We start from the raw sequence: 12,527 nt of genomic DNA, 5'->3' as shown, positions 1-12,527 counted from the left end.
CCAAGCAGACACAGACCCTACCTGGGGTAGGCACCCAGGAAGTGGAGAGACGGTTGTGTGAGGATCGGCCCCAGGCTAGGCAGGGCTCAGCAAGGCAGGGTAGGAGCCAGGCAGGGGGCACAGGAGGCCGCTCCACGGGAGAGGGCACATTTGGGCTGAGCTCGGAGGAGAAGATGGAGAAACGAGAGTGAACTACCAGCCGAGGGCACAGCACAGGCAAAGCCCTGGGGTGTGAGAGTCTCAGCAGAGCTCAAACGGCAAATGGCCAAGACCACCTCCTGGGGCCCAGGCTGAGGCCACACTCCAGGACCAGGGCAGGGCACAGAGCCATACAATGAGCGGGTATCACCTGTCGTCCGGGGACAAGGTGGGGAGGCAGGACAGGTGAGAAGCCACCAAAGGCCTTAGAATCAGGTCCTGGGATAGGGGTGCAGATCATGGAAAGTGGAGCTCCAGAGGAGAGCTGGTGGGCCTGGAATGGCTGCGGAAGGCATCTCCAAGGAGATGAGTTCAAGCTGGGCTCTGAAAGGGGGGGTGGGAAAAAGATGTTAGTGAAAGGCACTGCAGGCTGGGGGGACGGCATGAGCTGAGGCACAGAAGCTGGAGGGCCCCGGGTGCACGGGGCACCTGAGTGTGTGGTTAAGTGGCCTGGCCGGGGTGGGGCGGGGAAAAGAAAAAAGAGGCTTCAGGGCCCGTGGCATCCCAGGCTGCCTCTCACCCACCTCACATCAAACCCGTAAAGCCAGGCTCGTGAGCCTCCCTTTATAAATGAGGGCAGATAAGGCTCATGGAGGCCCAGCAACCTAGCGAGAAATACTAACAAGAGCTGCCATTGACTGAGCGCTTGTGGGATGCCAAGTACAGTATCAGCTGCTTTGCCCACACATTTCCCACAAATACCCAAGAAGTGGGTGAGCCCATTTCACAGATGCCTGGGTGATCTTGTGCAACATACACAAAGATACAGCTGGGGAAGGGCAGAAGTGAGCTCTGAGCCCAGCTCACTGAGACTCCGGAGGGTGGTCCCTTTGAGCTTGGAGGAAAGGGGAAATCAGAGAAGGCTGCCTGGAGGAGGTGACACCTGAGAGCTATTCAGCACAAGGATGCAATTGCTCTGCTCCAGCCCTCCATCCACTAGGCCTTGCACGTGGCTAAAGGACCAGGGACAGGTTCTGGCTCCCAGGCTCTGCCAACATCCCTGTCCCTCAGAGACCAGAGACAGATGATTCAGAAGGTGAAGCCAACTGACATGGCGAGATTCCTGGGGACCCTGAGTCACCACCTGTGGTCCATTTAAAAGAAGAACTGGCAGCTGAGGATGTGAAACTGGCCCTCTCAGACTCTTTCTTGCCAGGCTTGGGGCAGCAGGAAGGATGTAAAAGTGACTGCCACACGAGCCCCCACGCCCTGTCCCTCCATCCTCCCAACAGCTGCTCCCACTTGTCTCTGCCAGGGCAAGCACTTGGCGGGTCCATCCCTCTGCCTAGCCAGAGGGGAGCTGACAGCCCACAGGTGGCACTTGACACCTTCCAGCCATGGCCCATCGTCCCTCCTCCCAAAGCACCCACCCTGGGTAGAGTGGAGCCTCCAGGACCCAGGTCCTAACTTCTCATCCCTCAAGCCAACCTACATGACCCAAAGTCATCAGAGCCTGTCCCAGCCCCCATCCCAAGGCGCCTGAGGAAGCCCAGCCTCATCACATGGCCTTCCTGCAGCCCACCCCAGAGGCAGCCCATCCTGTGGGATGAGGGTGGGATGGGGGGATCAGAGCCCTCTCGGATGACCCCACAATCCTGAAACGTTTTCTTAGACCTCTAGAACTTCTCAAACCAGTTTGGAACAGCTGAGCTGAGGCATAACAATAATGATGGTCAAACTGGGGGTTGAATGCAGGTGGGTTGGCTTAAGGGCTATGCTTGGAACCACCATGCCACAAAGTGAGGGCCTCGGAAGGGGAGGGAGGAAAGACCGAGGTCACAACATAGGGTTTGGGGGGACCACCCCAAAACCAGCACCGACACCAACTAGCAGGCACTACATCGTCCCCATCAACACCCGTCCCAGCTAATATCCTCCAAGCGCTCACGACATCCCAGGTTCTGTGCTGAGCACTGGACTATCAGAGCCCAGACCCCAAAATTCGGAGCAAGCCCCTGCAATGATACTTGTTACATACGATGCAGGCCACCTGCCCTGGGCCCAGTCCTTCCTCACTGGAATCGTAAAATGACACTGTTTGTCCTCCCCTCCTTCCTTCTCTCCCCTTCCCACCCTTCCTTTCTTCCTTTCTTTTCCCTCTCTCCTTCCCTTCCTCCCACTATTAATCTTTTATAACTTGTAGTCCTGGCCACAGCCGTGAGAAAACTCGGTTTCCCCATCAGTATATGGATGTCTCTGAACTAATCAATGGTCCCTGCCCAGAGGTTCTGCACAGGAAATCCTGCATACCCTCAGTCCCTCTCTGCCTGTCCCCTCCCCAGGCTCAGCCACTGTGGCCCCATAGGAAACCCAGGCCTGTAGGGAGGTCAGGGCCACAACAAGGGGTTGGAAACCCCAGGCAGAGGCCAAACATGGGCTGAGGGCCATGGCCCTCCCTGCCTCCTTTGGACACCCCACAGGGACCAGCCTGCTCTGGCCTGGGTAGAGGTGCAAGAGCTGGGGTCCAGGGGCTGCAGAGACTGGGATGGGGATGGGGGGGGGGCTGGGCCAGCCTTCACTTTCCCCCTGCCTCCTGCCCCTCCCCCAGCAAGACCCTGAAACTATTCACATCCCACCTCTAAGGTTTCAGCTGTTCTAGGATTGGATTCTCTCACTGCTCTATTTTTCTTCTTCTTTTGCAATCTCCAAGAAACCCGAGCTGCCAGATGGGTGGGGGCGATGATTGTTTTCCGTCTGACATCTGGATTTCATTAGCAGCCCTGGGCATGCTGACTCAGGAATGGCAGCTCCCCTGGGCTCAGACCTTCCCCAGACCCCTCACAGTGCCCGGTCCTTAGCTGGACACAGGAGACACAGGTGATGACACCCCTCAGACCTCCCTCAAAGGGGCAACCAGCCCCCCAAGAATATCTTGGGAGTGGTGGAGGCTGAGGGCTTAGAGAATTCCTGCTCCCAGCTCAGCGCCTGATGGAGGGCTGCCAGCTGGGTGTGGCTGGGCCTGAGCACCATGAAGGGTGACAAAGGGCTTAGGGAAAGTGTTCCCCATCCGTACCCCAGTCTCCATCCCTAAAGGGATACTGAGTGGGCCATCAAGGCAGGGAGCCCTGCACTGGCCCCAAATAGCAGACATGTTTTGGAGATGAGGAATGGTGGCCCAGAGAGGTTAAGTGACTTATCCAAGGTTGCACAGCTGGTAAATAGTAGAGCTGGAACTTGAACTCTGGTTTTGGGGTTATAAACTTGAAGCTGTTTCCTTTGACCTTAACAAGATGTCCCTTCACTAACATCAGGGTCCTTACTGTCGTCATATGGACCCTCAACCCTGTCTGAGCTTCAGAGAAAGGTAGTATGTGGGGGTTTCACATTCTATCATCCATCAGAGAGGGCTGCAATGGTCACCTGACCCAAAGCAGGCCCAGACCCTCTTCAAGGCCACATTAAGACACTTGTGGGCCCCCTCCTCCATAAAAAGTGATTAAAAATTCTATTTTATGACTGTGTTGGTATAAAAATAAATATTACCCAGGCTGGATTCATTATTATATACTCATTATTATTACTTTCATTTTTTCTTCTGGTTTTAAAATAAATGAAAATCACAACATTTCTGTGGGCCCCTGAAAGAACAGTGGGCTCTCAGCGTGCCTGCTGTCTCTCCCAGAGAAGCCGGCCTGGCCCTCTAGGTCAGAGCACTCATATTCGGCAGGGCACTCCTTGCCATGTCACAGCTCCTTCTTTTCTTACTGATTTGTGCTTATCATCTGACTTCGCCCACTGGAACATTAAGTGGGAAGCTCTCCCGGTCTGTTCACAGTGGCATCCTCAAGGGCCTACCACGTGCTTGGCACATAGTAGCGTTCAATAAATGTCTGCTGAATGATGAGATGAACAGGAGTCTATCTTCTCAGGCAGGTGTATTTTTATACCAGGCAGTGGCACCCCACTGGCCCAGGTGGCCCCTTCAGCGATCTGGTAGTCCTCCCTGACACTTTACCCCTCTCCCCCTCACCTGCCTGGTCACCATGCCCCACAGATGCTACTTTCTCATCATGTCTGGAATTTGTCCCCTCACCTCCAACCTCTGCTTGCCCTTGTCTTATATCTGGTCTTATCATCTATCCACGTTCCTAGACTGGTTTCGTCTGCACTCTTGCCTCTTCCAGCCGGGCCTCCCAACTGCCACCAGTATGATCTTTCAAAATGCCAATCCGAGCATGTCACCTAAAAGTCTTGGATGGCTTCTTCTTGCCCTCCAGAGAAAGTCCAAGTTTGTGCAGCCTGGCACACAGGTCTTTCACCACCTGCTGCAGCCACATCTCCCACCCCTCCCCTCAGGCACCCAGAGTGCTAGCCTTTGCCAAGGGCTCGGGGTTCCCGGAAGGCAAATTCCCACTATTTACACGCTTCCTTGGAAACCTTCCCTGCTCCAGACTCAGATGCCTCCTCTCTGAGGTCTCCCATGAACCCCCAGGCAGAGGTGGTATCTCACTGCAAACCTTAACCGCGGCCCTGGTCACCCTAAATGGTCAACAGCGTTTCTGTTGTCCACTCTGTTCCACTGAGGACGAAGGTAGAGCTTTATCCAGCACAGGCCTGACACACAGTAGGAGCTCAGGAAAGGCTGGGCAATGGTACTGAGTGCTGGGCCCAGCTCTGTCCTGGCAGATTGTGTGTGCTGGGCACGGATGTGGCAGTGAGCCAAGGTCCCACCACAAACACACATACCCATGCAGGCAAGCGCGGCTGACGCGGAACAGGTCCTGCCACACCAGTGTGCAGAAGCCAGCATGAGACGCACAGGTGACCCTGAAGGCAGGCCTAACAGAGAGCACCCATGACGCCCCTACAGCCACCTGGGATTTCTGCAGTCACCAGAGCTGGCAGCCTCAGCCACAAGTGGCCTTCTTGACTGCACTGGGGCAACAGAAACCCTGGGGCTGGACCAGCGTTCGACTCTAACAAGACGCAATGACTTGGCCAGACCAGGCCTGATATGGCTTTTGCCCACATTGTCTTTGTCCCTCTTTATTTCCAGCAACCCATTTTCTAAAGAACCCTTTCTGAGAATGATGGTGGAGATCAAAGTCTGGACGCTAAAGCTGATGGTAGAATCTAATTTAAAAAGCATGGGCTCTGGAATCAGGAAGGCCTGAGTTCCGATTCCAGCTTCGCTGTTCATTAGCTGTGTGACCTTAGGCAAGCCACACAACTTCTCTGGGCCTCGGTTTTATCATCTGGCAATTGACCTGATAGAGTTTTTGAGACAATTAAATGAGCTAATGCATATTACACACTAAGCTCAGTGGTAAACTCAGTGCTGAGAGACTATTATTATTGTTGTTCATATTATTGTTACCCTTGAATTGACACCTGGCACACTGTGTGGGGACAGCAACAGGGACAGATTTGTCAAGAGCTGAATGGTAGACATTCTTGAGTCCCAGTCTTCTTGGGCCAGTGCTGACATTGGTTGGAGAAAGACCCTGGCCCAGGCACAGCCTCACCCCACAAAGAGGGGCTGCCTTTCACCAACACTGGGAACTTGTCTCCAGCACTTTCTGCCTCTGCTTTTGGGGCTACCCCTCTTCCTGTAGTGCCCAATCCCCTTGCACTGCACCTGGTACCTATGAGAAGCCTCATCAGTCTGATGAGCTGAACTCTGGACACCTCTCTCCACCCTTAAGGTTGGAAAAGAATCAATTAACAGGTTACCAACTTCTGGTTCCTGTATCCCACTACCCAGGCTGTTGGCAGTGAATGCTTTAACCACATTTTCACTGCTACCTTCTTCAGAGCCTGGGGCTCCATGGGCAGCTTCAGGACCCAGGCAGGGCTGGCCTAGTGTTCTGCACATTCCACCCCCAGTTAGACCATTTAAGAGTTTAAAAGCATTAGACCATTTAAAAGTCATTCCACAAAAAGGAGAGGAGAGAAAGGAGTAGAAAAGTTATTCAAAGAAATAATGGCTGAAAACTTCCCAAATCTGATTTAAAATTTTAATCAACGCATCCAATCAGCTCAACAGACGCCAAGAATGATAAAGATGAAGAGATCCAAACATGGACACATCATAGTAAAACTGCTGAAACCTAAAACAAGGAGACAATCTTAAAAGCAGCGAGAAAAAAATGGCATGTCATCTACGATGGATTTCCAATAATATTAACTGGCTTCTCATCAGAAACAATGGAGGACAGAGGGCAGTGGGATAACATATTTCATGTGCTCAAATTTAAAAATACCTGTCAGCCAAGAATTTTATACCCAACAAAGAAATCTTTAAAAAATGAAAGTGAGATAAAGACATTCTCAGGTAAATAAACAAAAACAGAGAATTCACCGCTAGCACACCAATCTTCCAAGAAATACTAAAGGAACTTCTTCAGGCTGAAAGTAAGGGACCTCAGAGAGTAATGTAAATACACATGAAAAAAAGCAAGGAGCACTGATAAGGTGGTTATGTAATTGTAAAAGACAGTATAAATGCAGATTTCTTTTCTTCTCTTAGCTGATTCAAAAAGCAATTTATAGGGCTTCCCTGGTGGCGCAGTGGTTGAGAGTCTGCCTGCCGATGCAGGGGACACGGGTTCGCGCCCCGGTCCGGGAGGATCCCACATGCCGCGGAGCGGTTGGGCCCGTGAGCCATGGCCGCTGAGCCTGCGCGTCCGGAGCCTGTGCTCCGCAGCGGGAGAGGCCACAGCAGTGAGAGGCCCGCGTACCGCAAAAAAAAAAAAAAAAAAAAGCAATTTATAAAACAATATGTATATAATTGTCTTATTTGTCCTGTAACATAGAAATGTAGTACATTTGCCAATAATAGCACAAAGGAGGTGGGTAGGAGAAAATCTGTCTTGGGCTAAGGAAAGAGCACCAAGTGGTAACTTGAATCCGCAGGAACAAATGATAAGAATTGGAAATGGGAAATAAGAAGGCTAATCTGACATAAGCTATGGATATATAATTGCTCTCATTTCTTCTCCCAGCTTCTCTAAAACACATCAAGTTAACTAAAGTAATAATTATAACAAGTATTGTTGAATTTGTAACATACATAGTTGTCATATGTAAACAGTAATGCCACAAGAACAAGGAAAGAAGTATAGAGCTACAAAGGAGTGACATTTCTATACTGTAGTTAAGTAACATTTCTCACTGGAGTTAAGTCAGTATAAATCTAAAGCACATTCCGATGAGTTAAGAGGTATAAGATAAGCCCTGGAGCAACCATTAAGGAAATAGCTTTTAACAATGGAGATGGCTTCCCTGGTGGCGCAGTGGTTGACAGTCTGCCTGCCGATGCAGGGGACACGGGTTCGTGCCCCGGTCCGGGAAGATCGCACATGCCGCGGAGCGGCTGGGCCCGTGAGCCATGGCCACTGAGCCTGCGCGCCCAGAGCCTGTGCTCCGCAATGGGAGAGGCCGCAACAGTGAGAGGCCCGCGTACCGCAAAAAAAAATGGAGAAATGCCCTGTGATAAATGAAAATGAAAACACAACATACCAAACTTATGGGATGCAGCTCAGAGGAAAATTTATAGCTATAAACACCCACATTTAATTAAAAAAAAAATGATGTACAATCAGTGTCCTAACCTTCCACCTCAAGAAACTAGAAAAAGAAGAGCAAACTAAACATAAAGCAAGTTAAAGAAAGGAAATAATAAAGATTAGAGTGAAGAATTGAAAGCAGGACTCAAAGAGATATTTGAACACCCATGTTCAGAGCGGCATTATTCACAATAGCCAAAAGGTAGAAACAATCCAGTTGTCCATTGATGAATAAATGGATAAACAAAATGAGGCAGACACACAGATACACACACACAATGGAATATTATTTAGCCTTCAACAAGGAAGGAAATTCTGACACATGCTATAACGTGAGGGAACCTTGAGGACATTATGCTAAGTGAAATAAGCTAGTCACAAAAGGATAAATACTGTATGATTCCATTTATATGAGGTACCTGGAGTAGTGAAATTCTTAGAGACAGAAAGTATAATAACAGTTGCCAGGGCTTGGGGGAGGGAAGGGGAGGGAATTATTGCTTAATGGGTACAGAGTTTCAGTTTTGCAATCTGAAAAGAGTTCTGGGGATGGACGATGGTGATGGTCGCACAACAGTGTGAATGTACTGAATGCCACTGAACTGTGTACATTGAAACATGGTTAAAATAGTAAATTTTATGTTATATGTATATTGCCACAATTTTTAAAAAGGTTAGAGTAGAAAGTAAGGAAATAAGAAGAGAAAAACAATAGAGGACATCCACTAAACCAAAAGTTGGTTCTTTACAAAGTTCAACAAAGTTGACAAACCTTTAGCTAGAATGACCAATAGAAAAAAGAGAGAAGACTCAAATTATAAGAATCAGAAGTGAAAGAGGGGGACATTATAAAACAAAATGAAAAGGATTATAAGGGAATATGATGAAAACTGTATGCCAATAAATTAGATAATTTAGATGAAATGGACAAATTCTAGAAATACACAGGCTACAGAAACTGACACAAGAAGAAATAGAAAATCAGAATAGACCCATAACAAATAAAGGGATTCAATTAGTAATAAAAAACATCTACTCACAAAAGAAAGCCCAAGCTCAGATGGCTTCACAGGTGAATTCCACCAACTATTTAAAGAAGAATTTATATTAATTCTCCACAAACTCTTCCAGAAAATAAAACAGGATGGAATACTGCCCGAATCATGGAACTGATAAATGTTATTACATGCATGAACCTTGAAAACAATATGCTAAGTGAAAGAATCTGGTGACAAAAGACCACATATTATATGAATCTATTTATATGAAATGTCCAGAATAGGGAAATCTACAGAGACTGAAAGTAGATTAGTGGATGTTAGGAGATGGGGGTTCAGAGGGTGATAGCTGAAGAGTATGAGGTTTCTTTTTGAGGTGACCAAAATGTTCTTTAATTGATTGTGGTGACGGTTGCACGGCTGTGTGAATATGCGAAGAATCATCAACTTGTATATTGTAAATGGTTGAATTATAACTCATTAAAGCTGTTACCAAAAATAAGCATTTCACTTTTAAATATTATAAATGCTCAGCTCTTACATAATAGTTCATTTGAAACAAAGATTTCCACCTGTTCCTTCATTCCAGAAGACTTGTACTAAGCACCTGTCGTACTGTATGGTACCTGGGCTGGCAGAGATGAATCGAGCCCAGCACATGCCCCCGGGGCCTGCGGTCATATTCCAGCCTCTGCTGAAATACTTACCTAAGTATGTGCACTCTGCATTGTGATACAAGGGAGATAAAAATAATGCTGGCCAACAGTTATTGAGGGCTGACTGTGTGCCAGGCATTGCGCTAAGCACTTTTCACGCATTACTTCATTGAGTCCTCACAGCAGTCTTCTGTGTTAGTGTTCTCACTAGCCTCGTTTTACGGATGGTGACCCTCGTGAAGAGTGAAGGGAGATCCTTGGGTCTGCAGGAATCCCGGATAGAATCAAGTCTGAGATGGGGCCAGAAGAGGGGCTCTACCAGCTCAAGGGAGAAACAAGCTCCACAGGCCGTGGAAGTCTCAGCCTGGAGCGGTGTGGATGCTCAAGGAAACAAAGAGCACAGAGGCCCCAAGACCAGGGTTCTGCCCTCTCCTCAGCACGTCACCTTTCTGAGGCTCTGTTTCTCCAACTGTAAAATGGGGCTATTACTCCTACTTCGGCCACAGAGTTAAGAGCCCTGCACAAGATAAGCGAACACGCTGTGTAACCCATATAAAGGAAGGACCGTGGTTGGCACAGTGCTAGAAAGTGAGAGGCACCTAGGAGAGGGGCCCTCCTACCCCTCACATTGGGAAGAGCTCTGGCCCCGTCTGGGAGAGCGCAGCGCGTGCGCAAATACACACACACCTTCGCCATCCCTCCACCTCGGACTCATCATCTGTTGCCTCTGGATACTGGTCACCCTTGTCCCATCAACCTGCCAGCCCCACTCAAGCCCCTCTCCTCCGGGAAGCTTTCCCGGGCTGTCTGCCCAGCACGAGCACACCTCCTCAGAGCCCCTGAGAGCCCCTGCTTATGTCTGAGCGTCACCTGCCTGCGGGGTTGAAATCTCCACTCCTCCACTGACCGGCTTGATGGTCCAGTGTGAGACCTTCACTCACACAAAGCATCCCGTAACAGGAGGCTATTAAAAGCACTTAGCGCACCAGGCAGAAGTGAGCGCTGAATGAAATGCTTGGAGAGCACTTAGCACACTGCCTGTCTCCTCCTTAAACCTGGTGGAGTTCTGCTGTGCCCTGTAGGCAGAGTGCCTGAGAGCTGACAACCCCTGTGCTGGCGGCTCAGCTGGGGAAGGCTCACTGGGTGGGTCATGGGCACATCTCTGAGCGCCAACCAGATCCTCACCCTCTGCCAGGATCTCCTCATGCAAAGGGCCCCTTGCTTACTGTGTACACTGAGGGTAGACAGGGCACAGGGGAGTGCAGATCTGGAGGGCAGCCCATCAGTGGCTCCGGCGTGGGTGGACCTCTCTTGGCCAGGGCTGGGGAGAGGGCTGAGGTCACCGGCTGAATCACCGGGGATCTTACTAGAACACAGTTCTGGGCTGGGCCTGAGATTCTGCATTTCTCACAAGCTCTGGGGTGATACTGATGCAGCTGTGGCCGGCCGTACTTGAAGCAGCCAGGACCTGAGGCATGGCACGGTCATTTCTGAGAAGAGCGGTGATTGGCAATCGCACCTCGACCTCCCGCCGGTCCTGGAGGGACCCAGCCCTGCCCAGCCACACCCTCGGCTGCCAACATCTGGAGGGCAAGACTACACGGATTTTCTGAGTTTCCAGGATTCCATTTCCATTACACGTACAAAATAAAAGTAGTACCACGTTCTAAAAACAGTGGAAAGTATGAAAAAACAATAGGGAGAAAAAAATCACTGATAATCTCGTATGGTGTTTAACACAACTCTTAACCTCTCTCTCCCCAGGATTCCAAAGCCATGTCGGTCAGAGAGTCAGGGTCGCCTGGTGAGTGGGGTCTGCCCCCCGGACCCCCACCCTGTCGTGGCAAAGCACCGGGTGAGAGACGGGGCTGCTCCTGAAGCCTTGGTCTCCCAACCCCCTTCCCACCCCAAGGGAGCGACACTCAGCCCACGGTGCCCGAGGCCTTCACCTAGACCTATCCCGGGGACACAGGGCGCGGGCAGGGTGCCCCCTCCCCCTCACGGGAGCAGGCTGCAGAGGAGGCAGAGGCGGGGGCCTGGGGGAGGGGGGCGCACATCTGGATCCCTGGCCCAGAGCCCACATTCCTTCCCTGTGAGCGGGAGGCGGCGGGCTCTCGGGAGAGCCGTGAAGATGCTGCTGGCCCCCTCCTGCCCCACGGTAACAGGACCCACCTCGGCAGGACGACTGGGGGGACTCGAAGGCCCAGAACCTCATTCTGGGGTCCCCCACCCAGATTGCTGACCGGCCAGCGCAGCACCAAGCTGGGGGCTCTGTCCCATCCATACCAGCCAGCCTGCCTCAGAAAAACCAGAGGGGACAAAAGGGTGGCGACCAGCAGCCCCGGGGCCAGGCGCTCGCGGAAGGGGCCCTGGGGGGACACAGGGCTCCCAGGTCAGCAGGGGCCCTGAGCCCCACCGGGCCGGGCTGCCTTACCTGGGGGCAGTCCTTGATGTAGTGTCCTTTGTTGAAGCACAGGTGGCACAGGTAGTTGGGCGGGGGCCGCTTGCTGGGCTTGCGGGTCTCAGAGGTGAGGGTCAGCTCGGAGAAGTGCTCGGTGAGGGAGCTGAGGCCGTCGGCGATGTTGTTGAGGGAGCCGTAGGGCGAGGCGCTCTTGTACACGCTGCTGCTCAGCGCCTGCAGGGGACAGAGGCTGTGAGGGCTCTGGAGGCCTGGCCACTTACGGCGCTGTGGCCTCCTGGGAACCTCCACAGGCCCGTACACACACACGCACACGCACACGCACACACACGAATTCATAGTGACCCTTCAGCCGCCTGAGGGCTCCAGCTTCCTGGAGGCTGCATTCAAGTCCTACCTCTAGTTGTCCATCCGAGGACAAGCCAGTTAGCCACGCGGGGCCTCAGTGGCCCCATCCGGTAAATGGGAATAACGATAGCTACCTCCAAGGGTTTCTATGAGGCTAACGTGAGGCCAAGAATGTAAAGCCCTTTATTTCCTGCCGGGCCCTGAGGAAGCACTCAGTATATGGGGATGGTGATGACAATGATCATAGCTCTCTACACACTGCCAGGGGTAAGACGTACGGCACAAAGCAACCTGTTAGAGCCGGGGCTCTGCCACGTCCTAGTGGGGTGACTTGAGACATCAGCTCGCAGCATTGTTTCCACAGTACAGAAGAGGAGACTGAAGTGCAGCATTTTGCCTG

General features: G+C 51.2%; 1 protein-coding gene across 1 annotated transcript in view; it reads right to left on the bottom strand.

The window, feature by feature from the left end:
- Window positions 1–12,527, bottom strand: part of ZCCHC24 (zinc finger CCHC-type containing 24) — a 61,886-nt gene that overhangs the window by 37,312 nt on the left and 12,047 nt on the right. The window contains exon 2 of the mRNA XM_060034709.1: window positions 11,795–11,995. Within this exon, the coding sequence (XP_059890692.1) occupies window positions 11,795–11,995 (201 nt within the window). The remainder of the gene's footprint in view (window positions 1–11,794; window positions 11,996–12,527) is intronic.

The sequence above is a fragment of the Delphinus delphis genome, chromosome 16 (assembly GCF_949987515.2).
Source record: "Delphinus delphis chromosome 16, mDelDel1.2, whole genome shotgun sequence".
NCBI lineage: Eukaryota > Metazoa > Chordata > Mammalia > Artiodactyla > Delphinidae > Delphinus > Delphinus delphis.
The sequence above is the reverse complement of the archived record's forward strand: the minus strand, read 5'-3'. Positions and strand labels throughout refer to the sequence as shown.